This window comes from Coturnix japonica, chromosome 12, assembly GCF_054131305.1.
Source record: "Coturnix japonica strain WE chromosome 12, WE-NBRP24, whole genome shotgun sequence".
In the NCBI taxonomy this organism is placed as follows: Eukaryota; Metazoa; Chordata; class Aves; order Galliformes; family Phasianidae; genus Coturnix; species Coturnix japonica.
In genome coordinates, this window is record NC_140674.1 from 8499551 (window position 1) to 8527160 (window position 27610).

Below are 27610 nucleotides of genomic sequence, written 5' to 3' on the forward strand. Positions count from 1 at the left end.
AGCTGTCAGCAAAAAGGGATCGCAAGCTTCACCTTCTCCTAGAACTGATCCAAATATTTTTCAGGCAAAAATAATCTGTAAGCTCTTCTCATGCTGTAAGTTCTACCCCAGAAAATTTGAGCAAACGTATTTGTTAAACATGACATGAGAAATCTAAATGTGTTGTATATAATTCTGGTACAAAATATTACCAGGAAGAGAAAAAAAAGGAAGGAGGCTGAATGTTACATCTGAAGTACCAAGAAAGTGCCTGAGGACACTGAGGTGTCTCAGGGGGAAAGGGTAGCCAAGGAGAAAGCTCACTAAATGGAGGCTTTCAATTTGAAACAAGGCTGGATGCGATCATGACTGGGGCAGAACTCAGACAAGAGGAAAGTAAAACCATCGGTTTAGTAAATAAGATTTGCAATTTAGCAGTTACAGGTTTATCTCAGACCAGCGGGGCAGGAAACCTGAGTCACCTCTTAAGGACAAAACTTGCATGTATTTAATACAGCACAATGGAGGTTAGATGAATTATCACTTCTAAAGGTAAAAATAGTTTGTTAAAATATTTCAGTCAAGTATTATGAGTTTGAGCACCCTCATGGTGGCAGGCTTTTCCTTTGGCTTGAGTTGTCCATTCTTCAGTGTGAGCCTAATACCTCTTGTCCTTCCACCACTGAGCACCTATCAAAAAAAGTCGGGTTTCATCCTCCATGCCCCCAGCAGGCAGCTGCGGTCAATGCTCAGATCCTCCCTGAGCCTTCTCAAAGCTAACCAAGGGCACTTCCCTCACACTGCATTGGGATGCCATGATGGTGTGGGGCAGGGGGTGGCCACAGGATGGGCTGAGCCAGGCCGCATGAGTTGCACATGTCTGACTTAGTCTGTTATTGTCACTTTAACATTACTGGGAATAGGTTGCAGGGTTACTTTGAGTTCTTGAGCTGCATCCTTGGAGACTTTTATTGCATAGCTGATTACAGGTGACATGAACAGTACCCTTCTCTTTAAAGCACAGGGAAGGACAGCTGATGGAAGAGAAATATACTCCAGATTCTGCAAATACAACCTTGCTTAACAGCACAGCCTGTGCCAGCTGGTATAAAACTATTTCTTCATTTGACCCAAGTACCTTGAAATCTGTAGTTACTTTTCCAAAAGCACAAGACCCCAGAAAGCAATCAGGCAGCTTCATATGCTAATATGTTCAAACTGCAATGCTTTGAGTACAATGCAGATGTAATACCACAGCACCTAAGATTGATGAGCCTTGGCTTTTACCCATTTTTGCATTATTCTTTACTGCATTCTTCGAGTCTCCTAGATAATCACGCTGCCTGTGAGCTACAGCAGAAATGAGCCTAGCCCATGCAATCATGACAAATGATTCTTTGTAGCTTGTTGCAATGATGTTAAAGCTGGAACAAATTTCATTAACTAGCAATCAGAAGCCAAAATACCAATAATGACCTATTTTCTATTCAGAAAACAAAGACACCGGATACCTACTGCCAAAGGTACAATGTGATACAAGAGACAAGCTAAAGAAAATACCCAGAGGACATGCACAAAGACTTTAAATAGAAAGTTTTGTGAAGCAAATGTAAACACACGGGGTTTGTTTCTCCTTTGTATTACACACACTTTCATTGATGCAGTCCTGATTTCCCTGGGCTCAGAAATTAATAATGCCCAGGAAGGGAAATGCCAGGGGAATGCAGAGCAATTCAAGCACAGGAAGAGATTAACTACATGGGCAGCATACATGGAAAGACGAGGGAAAGGGAATGATGCCAAAGGCTATCCAGCTCTGTGAACAAATCGTTCATTTCTTAAATTCCCTCCCCTTCAGTGTGGTAAAGGGCACTTGTGAATAGGTTTTGGAGCTGAGCCGGTAACTTTTCTTTAAGGTTTTGCAAAGCTGATTTAAATACTACTGACACAGCCTTAAGTCTCCAGCTCAGCTTAGCAGTTAACCAGATGAGGTGGGTTTTTGAAAGCCTCTTTTAGGGTAAAGCTTGAAGTTCAGTTAGCCTACATTGATGACATTTAAATTTTGCCTCAGGTCTTTGCTAAGAACTCAAATATAACTGTTAGCTTTCTTAAATACATCTATCAAAAACTGGAACCATCCAAACAATGCAGGATCTCACATGTTCTATGTTTATTTTTATTTGTAATCGAGATTCTACATCTGCTGTCTTCGTGGTTTGGTAGCACAAAGTACTGGAAGCCAACCAATACGTATTTATATAACTTCTCTTTTGGTCAAAGGACAGATTCCTTTTCTCTTCAAGTCACTAAGAAGTCACTGCAGGCTGTCTAGACTAATATGAACACATGATATCTCAACAACGAATGTGAGGCTAAGTTTAAAGTAGGTATACTAAAAAGAACAGTGTACTGTGGGTCTGCAGTGATGGAGACTGCTGGCAACCACTTGGGGCAAGTATTCTGTTATTGTGGTGGTATTTTGGGCTCAGACTGAAATGTTTAGAAGGTGATCTCAGATGGTTACAGTGGCAGTCCTTACACGTGGCAGCTCACATATGGTGCTTCGCTATAGCTAATAATTGCACGACAGGAAGAAAAGTAGTAAAAAGGATGTCCTTGCATACACAGACTAAGAAAGTCAGTGACTACATTCTCCAAGTCTGTAACCAGAATTTATAGACAGTTATATCGCCTACTTTCACTTCTCATCTAATTGAAGAAAATGCATATACAGTTAGTCAGCCCATTTATTTTGCTGAACTATCTGTGCCCAAGGATGCTGTTTATTACTAGCTGGGTACAAGTACAACAAAACACCAGGGAAAACTGCCTCTTGATATCATTGCTTTTGTCAGATATGGATGAATACCTTTTTGGCAAGGCCACAGCAGCCCATTTCCGAATGAACTGACCTTTTGACACAGGGGCAGAAGAAACATGAGATACAAGCACACACAGACTGTTAGGAAGACTACAGAGCTTTACAGGGATTGCAGAACAGAACTTGGGCTGCTGTTTGGCTTCCAGACACATCACATTTAGCAGTTTGTACAGGGCAGATACACTTGGTCTGTACTTACTACGCACCAGGAGCAATTACATTCACAAACAGATTGAGGAAGGGAGTACTGTTGTCTTCATTTGACATGGAGTGGGCTGAAAATCAGAAGCACGTAGTGTGTTCTGTCTCTTAAACATATTATGAATTGTAGTACCGATTACCAAAAGAGCTGTGCCAAAAGAATAACAAATAATAAGAAATAACCTTTTCCCTTTTGAGAGAGTGTAAGGGCAATAAATACTGGGGCACAAGAGAAACAGAAGGGGGTTCAGGCTGAGCCGCACAAGGGCTGGGCAGGCACCACCGCCAGCACCCACCACTGGGCAATGATGGGGTTCACTACACATGTGCATCAGCACAGCCAACAGGCATCCCATCTGCCACGCTGAAGAGCATCATCCCTCATGGGCACACATAAATATTTGGTATTACCTGGGAAATACAGAGGGCTTTGTGTACACATTGACACTACTAGCCCTCTGTGGCACAGCTGTAGGTGTGCATCAAGCTTTTATCACTTCTCCTAAGCCTGACTCCAGGCAGCATTTGGCTGGAGACTGATTTTGAGAAAATCTCTGCTTTACTGACCAGACAGGCTCTATGAGAGCCCGTGGGGTGGAAAGAGAGGTCAGGAAAACGACTGTCCTCATCAAAAAGGCATCACCAAAGCTCAGTGCGAGGTCACCCACTGCAGGACGTGCCACCTGTGAGGCCGAGCTCCGCGCAACAACAGCCACAGCAGGATGCTCCCCCGCATACAGCCTCGAGAACGGACACCCCTCCACCAAGCACCCTCCCCTAAACCTTCCATCCTCGGGCCCGGCTCGCCGCCTCAAGCAGCGGGGCAGGGCCTCGCCGTGCCACCGCCCCCAGGTCACACCGGGGGCCGGCGGCGCCGGGAGGGGAGGCGGCCCCCGGCGGCGGCGCTGGGACCGCGGCGGCGGGCGGCGGTGCCTCGGTTCCCGGCACCGGCACGATGGTGAGCGGGCCCGGGGACGGCAGCGGGGAGGGGGTCGGGGCGGCCGGCAGGAACAGCGGCTGTACCGGCACTGTACGGCTCTGGGGGTCGTTGGGCGGTCAGTCCGTTCTGCTTGCGGGCTGCCGGGCGATATCTGCGGAATAGCGTGCGATACGTCCGCTCCGTTCTGCTTCACGCTTGTAGGAGGCTTAGATAACGGTTATGCTTTTTCTGAGCTATGAAATGCCTGTCAAACGTTATTTGGAGACCGAGATGCAGTGGGAGGGTGCGTTTGGGCTGCAGTTGGAAAATCAGTCTGTTTTTTTCCGTGTTCCTATTTGCTTTTGCAGTATGGATTTATAAATACATGCCTGAAGTCTTTGGTGGTTGAGAAGTATGGTGAAGAAATATGGGAAAAATTAAGGTAAGGTGTTTGCAATAAATGCAGTGCAATGTATCGAAAGCAAATGTTCACAAATTTAGCAGAAGATTCTAATTCCTTACTGGTAAATGGCAGCTTATAATAATAGAAATAATTATTAGAGGAAGATAACAGGGCTAAAGCAAGAGTTCTGGTGTTAATTTGTTCAGATTAATTTGTTACACTATATAATTAAGCATGACATTTTGTCTTATGGACAATTGTGTGATAGAGTCACTGTGACAAAAATCTGAAAGTAATTACACTGAAGAGCTGTCATTCTCAATAAGAAATCCGTTTCATTCCAGTGGCTTCTGGAAAACAACTAAATATGTAGTCTTTTTTTTTTTTTTTTTTTTGCTTTCGTCATTACTGCATGAGCATTCTAGCATTTTCTGAGAGCTAAAGACATACAAATGATACTTAGATATTCAAATAAAATAGCCACCGAAGCCTGTATAAAAACTCAGCAGCTTTTTGGTCAAGAGTGTGGAGGCCCAAGAGCTTGATAATGTGGCCCTTTGAAGCAACAAGCAAGTAGAGCATGAGACAAGCTGACACACTGATTGCTCCAGTACCTCCACATTACGGGTTGGATTCAATGATCCTTTATAGGTCCCTTCCAACTCGGGATATCCTGTGATTGTATGGTGCCCTAATCCTTGAAAGAACGTCATAAAGCATTAATGTGAATTAGCAGAAGCGTGGGGGCAGACACACTCTTAAACCAGTACTGAAAGTAGTGTGTTTCAGTATAAGGTGTGAAGGAGTGTAAGGAGTCAGTGAAATAAGCATTGTTTAATGAATGCTAATTTGGTCACCCAAGTGTGTCAATACTTACAACACCACTGAGAGAAGGATGTTGTCTTTTCTGTTGTAGACTCCAGGCTGGAGTTCAGGATAGTTTCTTGACTTTTGGAGTTTACAAAGATGAGATCACAATGCAACTTGTTGACAAAGCCTGCAAAATATTAGGTAAGTGTCACCATGCCTCAAAAATAAACACTCCAGATTCACACCTGAGACTACACCCCAGATTTTGGTCTCCTCTTCAGAATGCCTTTCCTATGTTGCAAACATTCCTCATGCACTCTTAATCCATCTGACAGCACTACCTGAATTTCCAAGCCTTTTGTATTTATTAAGTTTATCTTGCCAGGTGTTCCTGCTGATATGGTTCTGAAAGAGTTTGGAGAGTATTTCTTCGAGTTTTGTAAACGTTCAGGCTATGATCACATGCTGAGAACGCTGGGTGGAAATTTGTATGAGTTCATAGAGAACCTGGATGCATTACACAGCTACCTGTCCCTCTCTTACCAGGCAAGTTCAAGTAGTAATTACTGAGTGAGTATGGGTGGACTCTGACAGTTCGCAGCCCAAGGAACAGCATGTTGTAGGTATGGATGATTAAGGGAGAAATAGGCCATAACAGCCTCTCTATGCTCTGAAACTCATTGATTCAAAATGTTAGGACAAGTTTCTTAAAGTATTCTCAAAATTAGGTACAATTTAGCATATTGATTCTACTGCACAGGAGATCGCCCTTCACAGTTGAGCGTATTTCATTTTCGATATTTTAGGTTATTTATATTACTGTTCATCTTGTTAAGGCCTTTATACAATTGGAATTTACCATATGCCTTATCAAAGAAGGATACTGAAACTTGTTTTTATTTGTCTCCTCAGGAGATGAATGCACCATCTTTCAGAGTAGAAAAGAATGAAGATGGGTCAATGCACTTACATTACTATTCAGATAGAAGAGGTCTGTACCATATTGTGCCAGGTAATAGAGAGCACAGATCAATTGGTATGCAGTATACATACGAACTAATCATATATTTGCAGATATACTTTTCTCAGGTTTCAGAATCTGTTTCTCAGATGAAGACTGGCCAAGAGATTCAAACCTGGTAAGGTTTATAATCAGACAACAGACCTCTGTATTTCCCTGCCTGCCTAATCACCCGTAGCTACCAGTGGCTTGTACAAGATTTGCAGCATGCCAACCCTGTCCTTAAGTGTCTGTTCCTGCTATAGAATTCCAGTAGACTTTTCCTTCAGTGGAAGGAAAAATGAATTTCATGTATATATTGATGTTAACTGATTCTCAGTAATTCATACACCTAAAGTTACAGTGAGTAACAGGTGATTGTTTGAGAGCATATGTATAATCCTTACATATGTACCTCCGCAGTACATGCAATTGTGTAAAACTGCTGTTGGACCCTGCTCAAAACTGAATCTTATTCTAGCATTGGTAGGAGTTAAGATCTTTTAACTTTGGGAATCTCCACAATTGTTCTTATGCAAGGGGTAAACATCTACAAGTATTAAGAGAGAATCGTATTCATTTATTTCCCAGATGTTTCTAAATGAAATGTTTTTATCATTTACCTCCTCTTCCCTCAAGCTCCATATCAAAATTCATTTCATATTCCTACTGAAATGCAGAGTTACTTGAAATTTCAGACACAGCTTTTCATGCCGTTGTCCAGTATTTCACTTAGTAGCTAAGTAGAAATGAGAAGACAGATACTGCATCTTCATGGAAGACTTATTTCAAATGAAAATATTCTGCACTAGTCTATAATATTCTGCAGATTCTATTTCATATTCTATTGAAGGAGATTGTTTTAACAGAATCTCTTCAGAGCTTGTGCAGTTCTGGGGTTTTGGGAATTGATATTTTTGCTATGTATGATATTTGGTCACATTATTTGGGTATTCTGCTGAGCTTTTTCTAGTGAAAATAAGCATTTGTCATCAGACTAAGCAAACAAATAAACAAAAAACCCAAACTGTAACCTTAAGAAATACCTCATATGTACATAATCTCATCCTAATAAGATGCTGTTAGTACGAACAACATTGGTAACCACAGGTCTCTTTCTTCTTTCTGTCTCACTTGGAGAAGTAATTCCTGAAACAGTGAAATATCATTATGAGGTCTCTGAAAGGGAAATGGAAAGATTCTGTTATTGGCAATGTTGTGTTTTTTGTTTTGCTTTCAGGAATCATTGGTGCAGCAGCCCAGGATTTTTTTAACATTGAGATTTCAATGGAAATAGTCAATCAAATGGAAGAAGAAGAAAGAACTGGGAAAAAGGAACATATTGTTTTTCTTGTCACTCAAAACCCTGTGCTTTCATATAAAGAGAGAAAGAAATTTTCCTGCTCACCTCAATGTCATGCTGACTCTGAAAAACAAACTGATCCTCAATTGAACAATAAGGTATTTTAAGATTCATTATCATTGCATCAATAAAATATTATGAAAATAAAACACCCTTGAAATCCCTTTGGATTTATTTCAACAGGATCTTGAGAAATCAGAGAATACTATTAGAGGAGGCTCGGTTTGTCCTGTCAAGAAAAGTCACTGGAAAACAATAAGAGGAATAATCACATTAGGAAGAGGTAAGAACATTCAGAGCGAGCTTGTCATCCTCTATGAGTCTTTTCAGTGAGAAAGTCAGTATGCCTCCTTGCTGTGTCCACCCACCCATCCATGCTGAAGTTACCATTTGTGTTTCCTCTTCTTCTTTTCAAAATATTTCTGGTTAAGCTGCTTTCAGTCAGACACTGGCAATCAAAGAAAAAAGAAAAAGAATTGCAGTTAATAAGCATTAATACTAATGACAGATACTTAAATGGAATATGACCTGTCACTTTTGTCTCATAAAGTCTTCTGAAAAGTGTTCTATATAATGCCATTCTGTTGAATGTCTGATACTTCCCTGTCATGTCACAGTGTCTAAGCTGATGAACTTATGACGATGCTTTTTTAACCTAGTTACAGCTATTTCTTCCAACTGTAGTAAACTGCTCTGTGCTTTTTGTATGGTTAAGTTTTAAACCTGGCCATCTTGTTATAATGTAGAGTCCTGTCTTACAGAATGTAATGCTGACTGGTATTATGAGGTACAATGTAACTGAAAACTATATGCTTATCTTGCCACAGGTAAACTCCTGAGAGGGTTTGACCCTGTTTATCCCAAGACTCTCTGGATTGACACAAAAACATTTTGCAATGGGCTTCCTTTTCATATGGTTTTTGACAAAGAGGTAGGAAGACAATATAGTGAGGACATTTAATCTACCTAAAACATATTGTTATTTTCTGCTATATATATGTGTATGTATGTATTCTCTAGAGCAGGGAAATTGCCTTTCCCTTTGCAGGGGCTACTCTGGACAGTTTCCAAATAGCCCGGGCACACAGCAAGGTACAATAAATACACCTTGCTCCCAGTTTTGTGGAGAAATTAGCTTAACAGAGGAGCAAAGACAGGAGAATCTGAGAATAGGACTGCAGAAGATAGCTGAATGCAGCCACTCAGGAACACATTCTGGCATCATACTGATAGAGAACACTGTCTACATTAGCCAAAGTTTATCTTTTAACCTTTTGAGACATTCCTTCCTGATGTGGAATAAGGATTCCTGGTGTGGAATAAGGGCAACTCCTGCAGCCATTGTTGATAGCTGGGTTAGAGTATCCCTGATGGCAAGGAGTGATGGCAGAGTGGACATTTCTGCTGGAGCTAAAAGCTCATATATAATCATCAGGCTAAAAGGGAATGACCAAACCTTTACACAGTAACGCTTAAAAGAAGATAAGCAATGGCATCCTTTAGAAAACCAAAAGTTGTCAGGACCTTTTGTGTCACAATTATTTTCCATTTAGAATGCCGGTATCTCTGTTTTTCTCTTGTAGCTACATACAAAGCTGAGATGATTTCTCTTCATATATATATATATGTATATTATATGGTGCCTGTAGCTACATATACAACATATATGAAGTATACAAGTTTAGTTTTAGATTTTAAAAAGAGCTATTAGAAACATCCCCCTTGAGCAATTTCATACAAACTTAGATGCTTGTAAGAGCCATGAGAAATTAGGGCTTCCTGTAGCTGCTATGGAGCTGGAGAAAGCTGGGTCTGGGAGCACATGCCTCCTGTCCCCCACTCATCCTGATGAACTGCTACTGCTCTTGGTAGCTGGGTAAAGAAGTTGTCATCTCCTTTCTCTGCTTTCTTTCCCCTAAGGATTCTGCAGGCACAGCACAAGTAATAAACTACTTCTAAAAAATTCTAATTCCTGTTTCTCCTGTTACTGTGACATCAATAATCCTTACAGAGGAGAGCAAGGATGAAAAGGGGAAAAGAGTAAAAGCAAAAGGCTTATTTCTCTACAAAACCAGCAAGTATACTGAAAATTACCTTGTGTGTTATTACCTTGCAAAATGTTGCCATGAAACAATGCATTTTCTTCCCCCAGTGGTATGGTTAAATGTGCTGGAATCAGCAGGATCACATTAGGTAAACACAAGTACATTCAAAATAAGAGCACATATGATTTTTTTCTTTTTAAAAACTGATACTGAGCAGCATTTGGATAATAATGTTCCTTTCTGGGGCCTTGGTCTTGCTTTGAAGAAAACTAATTCAGAGTTTTGTAGCAATAAGATAGTTTTATACTGAATAATAAGAGTTTGGCTAATGAGATAGAAACTTTGCTAAGAAATAATCCACATAGCATTACAAGGCTGAGTGTGTGTATGTGTGTAAACAGTGATCAGCTGTAGCTTGGCCTGACACCAAACAGGATATGCATTGTAACACATTGTCTGTATTCTCTATTTAAGCTCAGAGTGAAGCAAGCTGGGGTGAGCATTCAAAAGATTGTACCTGGCCTTCAGACCATGGGCATCTGCCTGGATCACTATTTCAGTATCGTTCACCCAGAAGTACCCTTCACTATCTCTAGCATTCAGAAGTTTATCAACAGCCAATTCGTTTTCCAGACCAAGAGAGAAATGATGCCAGAGTCATGGAAACAGCGGCCAATGCTGGAGCTGAGAGGTACTTCACTGTTTTCAGAAGCATAAATGTTCATATGAAATGAAAAATAATGCTGGAGTTAAACTAATGTCTTTCTGGGACTTCTGGCTTCACATAAATTTTATGTGAAGGTAGCCTTTTTTGCTGCGAGGGGAGGATTAGATCATTCTCTTTACACAAATATTACTTTGAAATGCTCATAGACAAACTCTAATATTACTTCATGAGATTTTGGAGGCTTTTGCTTAGTAGTGTTCCCATTTGAAAGGCTTGGAAAGTCTTGGGACCTGTGGAACATGGAAAAGACACAGAGTCAGCTTCTACTCTTGGTGCTGTCAGGTGCAACGTGGAGGTGCAGTAAGCTGTGTAAAACTGCCTAGGTCTCACCTCCCCATAGCCCTGACAATCAGCATATCCACCTGAAATACAATCACTTCGCATTGCTAAGAATTTTCTTTGATGAACAAATTACTTTGTACTTGGGAAAACATTCTGAGCCCAGCACAGGCAATACCAGTGCACAGATCTTGGATTACATCTCTGTCACATGAATAAAACAATTAAAACCCTGAGTGAGAATTCCAGTAATACATAGCAAAACACATCTCTGCTGTCAGTGTGCAGTTCCAGTTCTGTCAGGTGAAGGGGAGAAAAGGGGCAGGGGAAGAAGGAAGAGCTTAACAACATATTCCTGGTACAGTTTCTACATCTGGAAGAAGAGAAGCATCTTCCCCTATGACTCCACACATTCTGATCCCTAAAATGTGAATGCATTATTCAGATTTACTTCATACCTTTGAAGGGAATTATTTGGTTCACTGGCTGGGTTTCAAATATGGATAAAAATAAATTAGTTAATGGTGCTTTTTGTATTATTCACATTTGCAGATTGATTTGTCTTTTTTTTTTCCCTCTATTACATTATAGAGTAGTTTACGGGTTGAAACTGTAGTAAAAGAAATTTAATTTGCTCTATTTTTACTGAGAAGAATGAGGGAATAAGCATAGAATAATTCTCTGCTCCTTGTAATTAACTGAAATGACAGTTGTCTCAAGTATTCTGTGACCTCAGTTTTACTCCTTTGAACTATAGAATATGACCTAATTTTCCCTTGTCTCCTTTCACCTCTATATGATGAGTGCCAAATCATGAGATTCAGAAAAAAATTAAGAGTTGAGGGAGACCCTGAAAAAAAGTGTCAACAAAAAGGGAACTTTGGCCATGGGTAAAATGTTAATTCCTATTCTTCTGTTAGGCTTTTGTAAAATAAAACACAAAACAACAACACAACAAACCCATAACCAAATCTCAACCCCGCAAGCAAAAACCCGGCCATCCACTAAAAATCTCTTCTACCTTTCAGACATATTTGTACCTGTTTATTTATGTGAGCATGTGACTTAAAGCTCCAGCTTCTAGAAGAGAAACTCCGTTTTCTTTACTGGGAGCACAATCTACCCACTGTGAAATGTAAATCTTTCACTTAAATTGCTTTGGATCTCAGTTTCAGAAGAGATGTTGTGAGCACTGTGGCTCCTATTTAAGAGCAGGAACCCAAAACATGGTTAGGCTCTGACTTGCATTTGCAATGAATGAGTGACTGCTGTCTGGGTCCTGAGATCTTTTTATTTACCTAGTGCACTTCTTCCAAACCAACCCACCCAGTTCTAGGAAACCATTGCTGTGTCACCACAGACTGTACAGAAAGCTGCCTTCCTTAGAAATCATTCCCTAGAAATCACATCCGTAGCACTGAACCTTACACGGAATTGCAGAGTGATGAACGCTCTTATCAGCACTTGTTTTAAACAGGCCAGATGATCTGGATGGAGTCTCTGCAGTGCATGCTCTATCTCTGCTCACCTTTACTTCGCACTTTACATGAGCTGGAGGAGCGACAGATGCATATTGCAGACATTGCACCTCATGACGTGACCAGGGATTTGATTCTTCTCAATCAGCAGCGACTGGCAGAGATGGAGCTCTCTAACCAGCTGGAGAGGAAGAAGGAAGAACTGCGGGTACTGTCAAAGCACCTGGAAGAAGAGAAGAAAAAGACTGAAGCTCTGCTCTACGCCATGCTTCCTCAGCATGTAGCGAACCAGCTGAAGGAGGGGAAGCGAGTTGAGGCAGGTGAATGAACAGTGTTCATTTGTAAAGCATAAATCATGCACCAGGCATGATAGTGATAGAAAGACTGGGAACTAGCATAGCCACACTGTCATTGCTGTAAAGTAGATTTGCTACTTAATGACACTAAATAAATAGGAGAACCACAGACCCTTCATTTTACTGATAAGGAAGATTAGATTATTTTATTTCAAACATAGCTTTGGAAGCTATTTGCCAGAATTGTTTCCTACGAAATGAAAGGTGGTAGCAGCTGCCCATTCAGGGAGAAAATCTGTTTCAACAGTAAAGTGGGATTTGTTTTTAAAATGAGAATACAGGGAAATGAGGACTCAAAGAAGAAATACAGAACTTAGTCTTTCTTAGAAATTTTTCCTAGCTTCTCTGTGCTATTTATAAACCTGGAGTTATTATGATACCTAATTCTCTTAAGAATGGCAACTAAGAATATTATATTCCCTTAAAGCACACACATATATAAAATCAGGGGTGAGGAGCGTTGTATTTCCTGAATACGGATGAGCATAGGAACATATTCAGATGTCTGAACTGTTTGAAATGATGTGCTATAGTTCTTATATTTGAAATATTCTTATATCAACATCTTTCATATCTGGACACATGTATGAGCATTACAAGTGAAAAATCATGTCCTAAAACAACAACTAGAAAGAAATCCTTGCAGACAGCTCTCAAACAGATGTCATGGTTATCCAGCCATTACTATTATTTACAACTGTTTTTTTTTTTTTTCTGCTTGCAGGAGAATTCAAGGAGTGCACCATATTATTCAGTGATGTTGTGACCTTTACCAACATTTGTGCCCAGTGTGAGCCTATTCAGATAGTTCTCATGCTAAATTCAATGTACCTGCAGTTTGATAGACTGACCACAGTGCATGATGTATACAAGGTATGTTGTTGGTTGATAACGATTATAGAAATAGTCTGGAATCAGGCTGTTTGTTTGTTTGTTTTTAAATGCACTTAACTGTTCTTTACATTTCCCAGAAACCATAAAACAGTGCATATTTATAATGGCTGTACAGAGAAACAAACAAAAAATCAACAACACATAAAGATGTAATTAAGTACGTTGAAAATTTTGAGCAGGAGAGTAATTTCTGTCATTGGCTGGAGTCTCTTCAAGATACTAATACCAGAATTGCTGTTTTAATGCATCTCTTTCTCTTCTCTGTCAAACACCCATCCGAGATACTATGATATCCTAGTTTATGGGCCAGTCTGAATGATTTTCCTAGTCCCTTTATTCCAACACATTGTGAAACATGTCAGTGTGTTATTAAATGTCTCCTTTGGTGGAGATAACTATACAGACAACACTCAGTCAAAAGCTAGGCTTTGATTTTGATTCATGGAGATCTTAGGCAATGGCATGTATCTCCTCTTGACCTCAGAGAGCATTGATTATTTCTGAACTGTAATGTACATATTGTCTTCAAACTGTGAAGGAAGGATGAAAGCCCTGCATAGCATAGCACTGTTAGCAACTCCAGAGCTACCTAGATCATAACAGCTGAAGAGCTGGTCCTAATTTTGTCTGCCCCTAGCACATTAAATATTTAAGAAAGCAGAAATAGCAAAGAGTGAAATCCAAACCTCATTCTTTCCTTACTGGGGCAAGACAAGCAGTTCATCTTGCAATAAATTTGAACTGGGAAATCAGAAGGATTTCTGCCTTGGCAAGGAAACTCTTTTCAATAATTGAAGCAGCCCGAATCTGGCCTTCAGATTTTAAGATGGATTAGCACCATGTTCTATCTAAATCATACATCTTGAGTAAATTATCTGTCGCTATAATAATCTTCTTTTGATGCCTGTATGCAACTCCCATTAATATTAAAGGAGGTAGCTAAAGCACAGGGAAGGAGGACAAGATGACTATTTCAGGGATCTGTGAAAGAAATGAAATACTGAAATTGATCTGTGAAACTTGGCTCATGCTTATAAATGTCTGAAGTTATGAATTAATCTTGTTAAATTAAATCACCTGCCACAGCCTGAAGATAATTAGGGTATCTATTTGCATTAGTAGCCTCTTAAAGTTATTTTCAACTCGTTAGAGAAATTACTGGTATTACTGTGGTTTGGATATTCTGATAGAAAATATGTACAGGAATGTGTTTTTCAGGAGTGAGCTACTGAACTGTTTTAAGTCATTACGTTAGTGACCAAACCCAAAGATGCTCATTAGTAAGGAATACAGTTAATCTAATTTAAGGTGATCTCTTATTTGCTGATGGTAAATTCACACGTGCTAGAGTATGTGATTGGAAGCATTTTTTGGAAAGAAGAGGGAGTTGGTGCAGGTAAGGAGGGCCTCAAACAGCAAAGCACTAACCTGAAGGAGAATTATAGGCAATACTCATATACTTGTCCTTCTCAATTAAAGGTGGAGACAATTGGAGATGCCTATATGGTAGTAGGTGGAGTCCCTGTGCCTGTATCCACTCACGCTGAGCGAGTTGCTAACTTTGCCTTGGGGATTATAATAGCAGCTAAAGGAGTACAGAACCCAGTTTCTGGAAATCCAATCCAAGTAAGTGGTTAACACATAGATACTGATTCTTGGGTTGAGCTTCTGGTTAATATATTACAGTGGGACATCAAAGAGCTTATTTTAATTTCTCTGTGACTTTGGTCACATGGGTGCCTTTTTTCAGCAAAAACCTTTCCCTGTGGATATTTGGTATTTTACTGGCACCCAGTGTTGTATTAAGATGGACTTTTAAGTGACTCAGTAGCATCAAGAAAGGTCGTAAATAACAAGTGACATTTTTGGGGGGTGTTTTATGTCTTTGTAAAGATTAGAGTTGGGATCCATACAGGTCCTGTCTTGGCTGGAGTTGTTGGAGAAAAGATGCCTCGCTATTGCTTGTTTGGAGACACAGTGAATATAGCTTCCCGCATGGAGAGTCATGGTGTCCCAAGCAAAATTCATCTAAGCTCCAGTGCCTATCAGTGAGTAGTTCTGATGAAAACTTCTCCTATTAAAAGCTGTGCTAAAACCACTGTCCTGAGCAGATGCAGCTTTCAGACATAGATGACTCTGCCTTTTGTCACTGATTTATGTGACTTACTTGTAAAGAAAACTCAGTGCTCGCAAAGAATTTAGTTTCGATCATTTCAGTTGTCCTTGTATGTAGAGGTTTGAAAATCTCAATCCTAGGAAGTAAAAGATGAAAAAAATAAATATTATGGTTTTTTGGAAAGCACCAATAGCGTGATTTAAATGCTGAAAGACACATCATTTCATTTGACACCCTGCATAACCAAAGCTTCAAACCCTCTCTTATTGAGTACAATACTCTGGCAGAACTTAGCAGTGCTGTTTTTTTCCAAACCAAGCTGATTAGATTGCTTTGATTATAATAGCTTTTCTAAGGCACTATTGGTTTTTTCCTTCTTTTTCTTTTTTCTTTTTTTGCTAATTTTGAATTCTCCTCTGTCATTTTCTTATCTTAGATGTCTAAAATACAAAAATTTCGAGATGACAGAAAGAGGAGAAATAGAAGTGAAAGGGAAAGGAAAGATGCACACATACTTCCTCATTAGAAATAAAACTGCATGTGAGAATGAGATTATGGGAAGGCCAATAAAAGACTTAGATTCTGGCCGTGAATCTGCTCAGTCCTTTCAAGAAGACAGGGCTGAGGCAACGCCGAGCTCTCATCAGACAGGTAGACAACTTGACATATCTTTTTCTCCTTAAACAAATGAATGTTAATGCAATTACATTAAATATGCTTTTCTGTTCTTCTTTCAGTTACTCAAAATCAGACAGAGAAGGACCAGACCACAGCTATTGCAATGAAGTATATGGATGCTCCCACAGATGCACAGAACAGCCTCAAAAGGAGAAATCAAGCAAAAATTGCAGATTTAACAGGTAATTATTTAGTTACCATCTAGAAAAGTCAACAATTACAAAGTAACTGAGGCTTATTCTTACAGTTTCATTGTATCCCTCTTCTGAATGTCTATGGCTTTATCGGAGAAAGAAATTCGTGGCTAATATATCCATGAAGGGTAAGATAACCAGCCAGCACACTGCTTAGGGCCAAACAAACTCACCTTCAGAGCCACCAGGGCTGCTGGTTGTGCATTAGCTGGGAAGAAGCTGACAGATTTCAGCATCCTTCTGATAATGTAAAGAGAACTGATAACTTTTAGACAACTCTACTTGAGGGTAGACCCAACTATTCATATACACAGATTTTTCCTAGAAAAGCTGCCATTATTTTTTTTAGTTATGGGGAAGCCCTGATCAGTTCAAGTCTGAGAGAGAGAGAGACCTCATTGTCTGTACAGCCTGTCAGTCCTCAGAACAGTCTCCTGTGGGGGTTAGAAGGTTTTATTGCCATGTCAGCTTTCTACAAAGCTCAGTCTCCACTCAAGTAACTGTTACTGGGTGAATGATGGGTTTGTTTGCTTTAACAGTCTAAACGAATGCAGCAAATCTTGTAATTCTATTTGCTTAACAAGTAGTTTCACGCACACTAAGAATATTGCCATTGATTGATTACTGGGAAATGTTTTATTCCCCTCCCACCTGTTTAGAAGTAGTAATTAATCTAATATATGACAAATAGAAACAATATGGTCATGAAAAACTCACACTGAAGGAGTATTTCTTTTCAGGCAAGAGTTATGATTCAAAAAGCTATGGGAGTCCCCGTGGCAACCAGCATTCGGATGACGCTCCTTGTCCTCTGAACAGGGGAAGAGTCAAACCAGGTACTGAAGAGCCACAGATTAGAAATGTTCGCTCCAATTTTTGCAATTTGCTCTAAGTTTCTGACTTTTTACATTAACCAGAGCATTTTTATTATTATTTAGTGCATTTTCCTGTTTTGGGACCAGTTTTCTATATGAAATTCTACATGATTTTGTTAAAAAGCCAAAAAACCAGAAAAGACATTTCATCACAATTTTCAGCCAAAAGGTGATGTTGTTTTTAAACAATCTGCACACGTCATATGATACTCCCAGTGGAGAATGAAACCACCACAAGATACGTTGAAGATACATTTTTCAACTTCTCCTATTTCTTTGAATAACTCTATGTAAACACGTCTGGCTGGTATCTCACACAGCAATAGGGGAAGAGGTGAGTCATGCAACTAGAAATGTTCATCCTCAATCAAGCAGTTGCAGTAAAACATTCCCTGAAGTGACCATCTGTCTTGACTTCAGCGCAGCCAACAACCCCCCTACGTAAGGTCAGCAGAACTTGATCTATATTTTAACTATGATGACAATTAATCTCTAGTGAGTCTTTTGCTGAGGAAAAGTATTATGCAGTAAAAGTGCAGAATAGATTTCTATGTGATACAGCTTATATGTTTTCCATCCTGAAGAGACAATACCACCTGCTTTGTAGCACATGACAATAAAAAACATGCAACAATCTCTGATCTTTGAATCAGCTTTATATGCTGTACTAGAAAACTTAAGAAGGAAATACAAGTTGTGGAATTAAGTGATACTGAATTCATCACAACACTGAAGACCTGCTCAAGGCCAATGAACTGAGGTGAACATTGAGACCTTCTAAACAAGCTTCAAGTTTATCTTCTATGATCTTACTTCAGCTAAAAGAAAATGAGGCTTCAGAACTACACAGGGAATATGCCAATGCTGAAATTAATGCTGCTAACATCACTGAAAATAACAGTATTCAGGTCAGCATCACTTACCTGGTGTCAGAGGCTCCCTTGCTGAGTTACTTCTGTTCTGATACATCCTTAGATTGCATTTGATCAGAAATGGTAGAGCAAAATTGGAGCTCGACTGTCAAGGATGTAAGATAGAGGAGCAAAATACAATTGGTAAAAAGATTGTGGACAGTCTGACATATCATAAATCATCCTCTTGTTCCTATATGTGGAGCTTGTAATAGATGGAATGTACTGTGTTTTGGGTGAGTTTGATACATGCTGCACCCTGCACACTGATTTATTATTTTTGTGTGTGGATTCATTGTGTTAAATGTACAAACACGAGACCTGTTTGAACTTCCAGCAAGAACTCAGTGGAGAAGTCTATAATGCGACTCCTCTGCTGCAGTCTGGAGCATCACATTTCTGCCTCTGTGTCTGTGGCAGAAGCAAAGCCTTTTAAACACCAGATGGAGAGGTAAGGCTGATGAAAGGAACTGCCTCCTCTCTATAGTACAGCAAGATGAAATTTCACCTGGTTAGTTTTCTTTTAAAATCCATCAGACAGTAGCTGTCTTGACTGGGTGTTCTGCAGCTCTGTCTATAAACAAGTGCTGCATGCAGACCAATAAAGAAGGATGCGTAGGGTGAAACTGTCAGTGTTGCTCTCTGCACACTGGGTATTTCAGAGGGCTTGCTCTTGTGGTAGCACACATGGAATGCCTGTTATTTTTTTGAGCACCTTAGAAGTGCATCTCTTGGCTTATTTTCATCCAGAAGAGATCCATTCATGTGCTTTGTGACCACTCTACGATTTAAAATGAAGTACAGTTAGTCAGGGTGACTGGAAATTCACTTAGAAATGTATTCTGGATGCTGCCTAAAATGCAAACAGAAACGCACCCCCTTGAAAGCTTTAGCATATTCAGCAATAAAACTGGGCAGCACCAGTCTGGGAGAGTACAGTTTTCTGACTGTCATTGACAAGATTTTCTTGCCTTCAGCCTACAGACACATTTCACACTGATGAAACAGAACTTGTCATTTACCAAAAGACAGTGATGGACTCCATCTTCTGCATTTCCAATGGGTATATAAAGCCATGTAATCCCATACACAAGCGTCACACAGGAGGAAACATCTCTCAGTTGCCAGTTAGTGCAGGAGGGAACCTCTTGCTGTCCCAGCTGCTCTTGCAGGCTGTACCTGTGTGGCTGAATATCACTTACTCTTTAGAAGGGAGGATTGTTGATTGGAAGTACTCCATCGCCCAACAAGCCTTGCCATCAGTGACTAGGATGTGGTATATGTTAGAGAGTTTAGGGAGGAGGACAAAAATGATTCATGGCTTAATTCCTGTCTGCATTACTTTGCCCAAATTTTAACACTTGCTTTGCTTAAACCTGTCCTTTCTGTACTGAGCAGTCTATGAATACTTAACATTGGAACATCTAATTGCCAGTAAGCTCACCATGGTAAGATACTTTATGCTGTACCGTAGTACATTTGATGTGCTCAGTGTTTTCTCTGTGGCCTCTGCTACCGTCTGGTCTTCTGCTTCTCTGCTGGAGATGTGGACCTGGGTCAAATCTGAACAACTTGAACTGCTTTTAAAAATGCCTGTGCATCGTCCTGTGATCTTCAATCTGTAGGTACCGCTAGAGATGTCAGTAATGCAGAACTATCATTCAGAAATAAATGTTTCCATTAATGGACTGATTGTCATTTGTCAGTGGTTAGTTTGATTCCTTTCCTTCTTTTCTACCACTTTAATTTGTTCTGTCCTTATGAATAGATATATATATATGTAAAGAGTGAAGACCACAACACATCCAATAAACACAAAGGACATTTAATTTCTTGACCACACACAGTGATGTGTATATTTGTGGCATCACAGTCAGCAGCCCACTGCAGTTAGCACTGCCGTATGCTGATAAGGTGTGCTAACACAAAGTGACTGACCTGCACTGAACTGACACAGGAAGGGTAGGAGAACAGAATCCATGTTGCTGCTTTGGGAAAGTTGAGGCAGAGAGGATTTAAAAGTTGAGATTTTTTGAAAGCTGTCTGCAGGGATTCCCAAACCCCATTAAATCTGGTGTTCAAGCATGAATTTCCAAAAGCACTCAGGTACCTTTAGAAGTCTGGGGGCCAGGTTTTCAAAGACACTTGTTGTTTTCTCTGTTAAGTGAAACCAGCTGGATTTAGGTACTTTACACATGTCTAGTTTCTTGCAATTAAGCTTTCATTAAAACATTTAAAAAGCATTCCCTTGTGCATGCTTTCAGAAGAGAGCTGTTCAGCAAACTGTCCTACCCTGTAACCTAATTTGTTGGGAGTCTTTGATTAAAAACACTTCTATAACATTTCAGTGCAGCTCTGTGTGGAGTCAAGCTGAAAATAAAGTCCACAAATGAAACTGCAGTGAAACTGGAAGGATTATTTCATTGGGAACGTATTAAAAATGTTCTTGAATATATAAAGTGATAAAAGGGAGCTGATATTTTTACACATGTATAAAGCATCACTGAAAGGCAAGGCGGTTTCTTTGTCTAGCAGCTCTCTACTTTCACTTTTAGAGACTCCAGATTGTAGGGGTAGACAGTAAGACTGACAATTTGTGCACTATTCACTCATTGGTACAGCCCACATGTTACAAAATAGAAGTGCTTATGGTGAAAGCAAACACCACGTGGGACGCTATCCTTACTCACACAACCAGACCTAAGTTATCAAGCACACCTCATTTTTCACAAGCCATTTTTTTTCTTCCACTTGTTTTGCACCAGTTTGCTGGATGTCTGCTAATAATGTTTGGGCTGAGCTGTGTTCAGATGCTATTCCTGAAAACATCTGAGATTCAGAGTCCTTCCTGCTCTGACTTGGTGTATGGCTATCTCTGATGGACACCAGCTCAGACACAGATTTGCAGTCATGTTTTCATATTGATTAGCACTTATTCTCCACTGTGCTCCTGTAGAGTTGGACCTGAAGTGGATATCAGCAGCCACTGCCAAGTCTTGCAGAAGTTCAGAGTAATGTTAACTGGTTCTGTAACATCCCCTTGACTTCGCTCTATTGGTATTGTGAAATTTGAAGTTTTAAGTACAGAAGAGTCTCCCAGGTCCTTTAGCAGCTCTTCACCATTTGCAACAAATACCTCACCTGTCAAGAGGACCAGCAAACACAAGAGCTGACTTGGTTTCTGCTTTTTGTGACAAACATAGCAAAACCAGCTTTAACATCCTGTTTAAAGCAGTGCTGAGATGAGGACGCCTTGAGACGTGTTGAGCAGAAGCTGCTTTGTGGAGAAGCTTTGCTCTCATGTGACTCCATTGCAGCACACAAACTTCCAGCCAGTTTTGTCATGGCTTCCATTTCCTTGCTGAACAACAGGGCAGTGACCCGAAACACCGTCTGAGTGAGTCTCCGAAGGCAGCCTGCCAAAGCGTTTAGCAGATAAGGAACCTGACACATAGCTATCATTTAAGGCCAATTTATCTCGAGAATCAATGGGCCTTTAAAAATTCACCAGCTCACATATCCTTTTCAGTGATGGTACTTAACTGTTTTGTGCCCTGATTTTGCGGGCTTTTGAAAGAACCTTGATTTTCAGCATACGACATATCCGTTGGTAACAGGAAACTAACAGCCTTTACTTTACCCCTGGAGAGAAACGAGAAAGGATTATGAGGATTGCAATGTATAAAATGTGGACAAAAGCCCCCCCAGCAGGTCAAAAGGGAATGCAGGCAGCAGTGATGCGTGTGGGCAGAATTTCCTGCCCTGCTGACATAGAGCTCACACCGCTCCCCAGGGGCCAGGCACGGTGCTGGCTGCCTGCTGGAAGCATCTGCTTTTTTCCATTGGGCCTTACAGTTCTCTGCACACCTGGCTCCTCTAGATCTAAATCTAAGAGGGATACATCCCAATAGTGAGTTCCAAAGGCAAAAACATTCAGTATCTCACAGAATCACAGAATGACCCTGGTTGGAAGGGACTTCAAGGATCATGTAGTTCCAACCCCCCTGCCTAGCAAGGCCACCAAACATACACCTTAACTAGATCAGGTTGCCCAGGGCCCTGTCCAACCTGGTCTTGAACACCTCCAAGAACGGGGCATCCACAACCTCCCTGGGCAGCCTGTTCCAGGGCCTGACCACTCTCCTAGTGAAGAACACATATAGTTATAGTGTAAGAGCAAAATGCGGGACACCTGCTACTAACAACAAATCATGAAGATTCGTTGTAGAGCAAAATGCCACCCCTGTAAAAGAATTATGCTTCATCAGCTTGCTGATCTCACTGTTACAAGTTACCCTGCAAGTTAAAGGCTTACCAAGATTTCCAGTCACTTGGACTGTTAGTAAGGTGAAGTAAAAGAAGTTCATTCCACAGTTATTTCTCCTGTTAAAGCAGCCAGCAGTGCACTGACATGAGACCATGTGCCAGACTTGGTGCTGGCCAGTGCTGCCAAGGCAGCTCTAAAGGGAGCAATAAAATAATCAGCAACATTCCTATTACTGTTAAGTAACCAATGCTTTTCATCTGCAGAGCACAAAGCATCAGTTATAAGACATCTGCACTGCTAGCTCGATAGCTCTGAAATCTTTTTCCCTTTAGGAGAAAACGTTGGCATTTGCCAGTGCCCCCTGCACCCTGACTGCACATCCTGACACAAACAAAGGCTCCCAGGCGAGGTGCCTTCAAGGCAGAACACTCTGAAGTGTTTATGTGCATTGAGTCAGAAGTCTGCCCCAACCCGGAGAAGCATATGCTGAAACCCAGCGCTACAGGGTCAGGGTGCTTTTGAAAGCGAGATGTGTTCCCTGCTTGGGTCTAAATTTAGGTGTTAAAATGCTGTAAAGCATCTGACCCTGAAACGTTCTTACAACTAAACAGGTGTAGGTGGTCAAGCCCTCGGATTTCTCCTGCTTAAGTGCACAATTGGAGGCCATTTGGGCTGTCTCTGTTTTGAGCACAGCATGACTGGCACTAAAAGCAGCTTTGTGAAGGGAGTCGTGCTGTGTGTAACAGCACTGGGAGGGGCTCAGAGCTGCTGTGTATCACAGGCTCACCCTTAGTGCCTTTACCTTTGATTGTTGCTGTGTGTTGGAGAGCTTTTTGCCAGCGAGTAGAGGTGCTCACAACTTGTCCAGGAGCCATTCCATTTAATTGAGAGCCCCGAGAACATTTTTCTCAAGGCTGAAAGCATTAATTTGTAATGCTTCAGTTACAGGGGCAAAACGATGCAGTGAATCTGCATCCACACACCACATTATCACGCTTCCAGAAGCACAGCACAGAGTACCTCTGTATCCCTGTGCTTTTTGTTCCAAGCTTAAAAACCCTCTTGGAGCTTGGCTTGCCAGACCTGCCCATTAACCTGCAAACCCCCACAGCCCTGGAAGGGGGGTGTGGGGAGCATTGTAACACCTTCCCTCTTCCCTCACCTGCTCCTTTTATTTCTTGGAAACACAAGCCACTAACACAGACCATTGGGGAGGTTTGGCAGGAGGAGCACGACATCCCGCCCCACATATCTCCTGTCTGCTCAGTGCCCAGAGACATTCAGACATCCCAATGTGTCGCTGCTGCTGAACTGAACCCCAAAGGAGAACCGCGGCCAGGTGATACCAGGTGTGAAGGCACCCTGCCCCTACCTGCACCTGCGGACGTGCTCCTGGAACAGCCTCATTTTGCTGGAACTGCTGCTGGAGAAGCAGTTGGCTGGGCTCTTCCCAAGGCCTCTGCCCACATCGCTGGGATGCTGAGCTGCAGTTGAACAGGTGTGTGGCTCAGCCCTGCTCTGCTCCTCCAGCTGCCTGCTGCTCCGGGACTGCTTGCCAGCACGGTGAGGCCTTGAGGGTGCCGATGCTGCAGTGGAGTAGCGCCGCACCGTCATGGTGGTGTCTGCAGTGCAGAGAGAAGAGCAGAGCTGGGAGCAAACACAGCCAACAAGCATGAGAGCCTTGACTTGGGAATGTTGCTGGAGAGCACTCAGACTGTGACAGCAGCCGTGGCAATGCCAGGAGGATGTTACTGAATGCTGTATGTGGTCTAGGTGCTACAGACAGTACAGACAGCAAACACCAGCCTGATCCTGCAGGCACCACATCCACCTCCGGACAGCAGTATCTCTTCAAGTAGCATTTTTGCTCCTTCAGCTTCAGTAAATTCTCCATGAGTGCCAACCAAGCTACAAACGAGGAAATACTCCATTCTTCTCCCCCCTCTGATAATAGTGGGAAAAAGACAGCCCTCCTGCTTATCACCTCATCTCACCCTCATTCAAAATTAACTGCCTTCCTGCAATGTCTGGTGTGGTGTATGGTGTAGGCAACCTCTCCCACTTCTTACCGCTGGGAAATTGTTCTCAGCTTTTTCTGAAGTGAGGTGACCACACAATTACAGCTGTCAGTCCTTTTTAGAGGACAGAAACAGCCAAAACAGCACCGAGGTTGCCCATACCCATGAAATCTCATGGCACCAAATCAGATTCTGCTTAAGTAAAGACAAACTGAGCTCTGAGCTGAACACTTCAAGAACAGCAAAGCACTGCGCTGAGCCCAGCACAGGGATGCAGGCACCATATAGAGGGTCATAGACACCTCTAACATGGGTCTGGGTGTGGGCACTGAAGGAGGCCAGAGCACATGCTCATGTCTGCTGGACAGACAGCCGTGGCTCACCTCTGTCTCCCTGCAGATCCATAACAGCCCAACTGGAGTCACACACGAACATCACAGTACCTGTCTGATCCACGGAGGCTGTGGGCAATGCATCAGGTCCTTCTGTGGGGCAGGGCAGGCTGCCCATCTCCCCACTGCTGCCTCCCACAGCAGCACTCAGCCCGCAGGCTCGCAGTTCTTCTCTCAGAGCTTGGTTCTCTCTCTCCAACTTGTCGATCTGGGAGTGCAACTCATGGATGACCTGGAGGAGGTGAGTGTTCCCCTCCATGGCCTCCCGACCTCCCAGCTGGCAGTGAGCTCTCCCTGCTATTAAAGCAGAGCCTGCACCCTTCTTTCACCACCAGCGGTGCTGGATGAAGCCATCAGGTTGCTAAGAGAGGGCCCATGATTTATTCATCTTAAGTGTCACTTTTCAGAGCCAAGCTGTACATGCTGGCACAAATCACTGACAGCCCAGTGCTGTTCCATCAGCAGAGAGCCCTTCCCTGCGCCTTCACTCAGTGCAGGGCTGGGGTACTTCATGGGACCAAGGCAGAAGAATCCACCTGGAGCCCACATCCCTCTGGTGATACAAGAATGCCACCCTGCACCTGCAGCACCAAGGGAGCAGTTGGCCTTTGCTGTGCCACAGTTATTTTTTTCTTGACTGGCAGCAGGCACCAAAGCCTCCAAAGTAATGGTGTTCCTCCCGTAACCTCACCCTGCTGCTCCTAATGCCTCTGTTCTGTTGTCCATGGAGCAAAGGGCCACAGTGAGGATGAGTTGGGATTTGAGGGTGCTGGAGGAACTGGTGGAGCTCCATGTACCAGTCAGAACATTCCCTGTGAGCAGACAGCTCTGCAGCTGCCTGGTGGAAATTCAATATGGTACAAGGCATATGTGAAATACCTCAAAGTCATTTAACATAAACAACAGAGCTTCTCCCACCTGAACTCCTTCAGCAAGCTTCAGGAGACATTGAAACAGGGGGAAGTTTACTCACCTTCAGCCACATCCAGATCTCTCCACTAAAAACAGCTGAGCAGAGGGGTGCAGTTGGGGGGATGCAGCAGGCTGGCTCTGCCCCTGCAGGCTGTATGAGTTGCATACTGACTGGCATCGCAGCAGCAAACATAGAAACACTTGGAGGAGCTCATGTTTTTTGCTTGGCACCCTCCTGGCACACTGCATGAAGCCTGGGGAAGTCTGTGAAGGTTTCCCTCTTAAAACTGTTTTCAAGGGCTGCTGATCCCTCATGGGCAGAGTGGTGCCATCACAGCCCAACTGCAGCAACACAGCTGAAACTTCACCTCTGCAGGAGATTCTCAGAGTTAGCCGTGGCACAGTGATTTGTCTCTTTAACTGGTATGTAACCTGCCAATGTCCACAGAGCATCCTTTGTATTTTGCCAGCAACATTCTTGATCCTCCTGGCTGCCTGAGCCCCAATATGTGCCCCCCACACACACAGGAGACCCCACACAATGAAAACTCAGTGGCATGCACTGCTTGGACTCTGAATACTCGAGGTTCTGAAAGGGGTCTCATTTCCAGCAGGGGATGCTCAATGCTCTCTGAAAACCAGGCTTAACCCAAACATGAGAAACACTGAGACGCACAAGTCACATCCAGAAACCTCAGCTGTGTTTTTGGACAGCTGAGTGTGGCTACATAGGAGCACTTCATACCTTCAGAGAGCACTTCAGTGTCTGCACGTGGCATTTGCACGCCTCTGGGTTCCTTACTCCTTAAACAGCTGCAGGTTGATTTGCAGCAGTGGGAATGTGTCTGCTGTGTGCCAGCTCCCTGCAAGCACAACATATGCTGCTGGGCACAAACCTGCCTCTCGTGCATGAAAATATGTGCAGCAGGAGATGGTTCATAAATAGGAATGAGGCCTTTATCTACACACACAGGGATGGGAGGACCTACAAAGTAAAGCAGTGGTCACTTATGGGAGATGGGCTCAGGGTTACTGAGCAGCACAAAGCAGAAATCCATCCTAAAATCTGGAAGAGTCATCATTTCTTAATCAATTTTCTATTCTCAAACAAAAATAACACATAAAATGCATGTCATGTTACATATACCCACCTCAATATGATTCCATACACAGCCTGCATGCATACATTGAAAAACGCTTACATGACTGGAACAAACTGAACTGGAGCAAAAGGGAGCATGCCACATCCACACAGATCACCTCTCTCACCACCATTCTCCCTGCTTTGGAAATAACCCACACCCGTGGCTCTCTGCTCAGTCACAGCCATTCTCATTTATTCATCATCTCAGCACAATTCACCTAACTGAGAAACACATTCTGTTCCTTCCCTCCTTTTATTCCCTTTCTTTTCCATCCACCTTCCTACCTTTCCCTATTGCCATTCTCAAAATCCCTTATCTCTGCTTGCATTTAACATCCTTCACTTTGAACTGTCTTGCTTCAAAGCTCATTTTATGGCTTTAATTTGTTCATTATGAGTGCATAAAACTCCTCCTTTCTGTGATAACTTCAATTTTACCATATAGTAAACTTGCTAGAAATTGAGAAATGCATTCAAACACGTACCAAATGCTTCCAAATTATCCTCGTTAGATCACCTGTCCCGAAGATTCCTCCTCCACTATCAGTGATAGCTGTAAGACTGAGCTGTCAAACACCAGGTTAAAAAATGCTCAAAGCTAAGCTGCAATGCAGCCACTGCCTGATTTCAACACGTGCAGCGCTCCAGTTTTTGCACTGAGACCCAAAGCCTGTGCTCAAAGCTGCAGTCAATCTCACCTGCTTTGGCTCCTGGTGCAGCTCTGCAGTGCCCGGCGCAGCTCAGCTGGCATCACACAGCCACCATCTC

General features: G+C 42.2%; 2 protein-coding genes across 2 annotated transcripts; one reads left to right on the top strand and one right to left on the bottom strand.

Annotated features, from left to right (window-relative positions):
- Positions 1–3842: 3842 nt before the first annotated feature.
- LOC107318030 (guanylate cyclase soluble subunit beta-2-like) lies at positions 3843–19797 on the top strand (the record flags this gene model as incomplete). The annotated part of the gene is made up of 16 exons (XM_085513506.1): positions 3843–4019; positions 4349–4422; positions 5300–5394; positions 5579–5739; positions 6106–6205; positions 7434–7654; positions 7740–7839; positions 8384–8487; positions 10076–10292; positions 12085–12405; positions 13166–13314; positions 14815–14961; positions 15229–15383; positions 15888–16102; positions 16189–16311; positions 17064–19797. Coding segments are annotated over 16 exons (2511 nt in total), but the record flags the coding sequence as incomplete, so codon positions are not given.
- A 430-nt stretch (positions 19798–20227) lies between these two features.
- Positions 20228–25153, bottom strand: CCDC195 (coiled-coil domain containing 195). Its single transcript, XM_085512860.1, has 4 exons — positions 24838–25153; positions 23939–23998; positions 23749–23833; positions 20228–21751 (listed from the first exon to the last, which is right to left on the bottom strand). The coding sequence occupies exons 1-4, from the start codon at positions 25043–25045 to the stop codon at positions 21622–21624; spliced, it is 483 nt and encodes a 160-aa protein (XP_085368986.1). The 5' UTR covers positions 25046–25153; the 3' UTR covers positions 20228–21621.
- Positions 25154–27610: the final 2457 nt, after the last annotated feature.

Bases quoted from the DNA above. Each gene is read 5' to 3' on its own strand.
- CCDC195 (XM_085512860.1), bottom strand. From the start codon at position 25,045: ATGGAGGGGAACACTCACCTCCTCCAGGTCATCCATGAGTTGCACTCC. The intron at 23,834-23,938 runs GTGCTGGCAAGC...ATGTGGGCAGAG, and splicing joins GGCACCCTCAAGGCCTCACC to GCCTTGGGAAGAGCCCAGCC. The intron at 21,752-23,748 runs GTAGGGGCAGGG...GTTTCTCTCCAG, and splicing joins GAGCACGTCCGCAGGTGCAG to GGGTAAAGTAAAGGCTGTTA.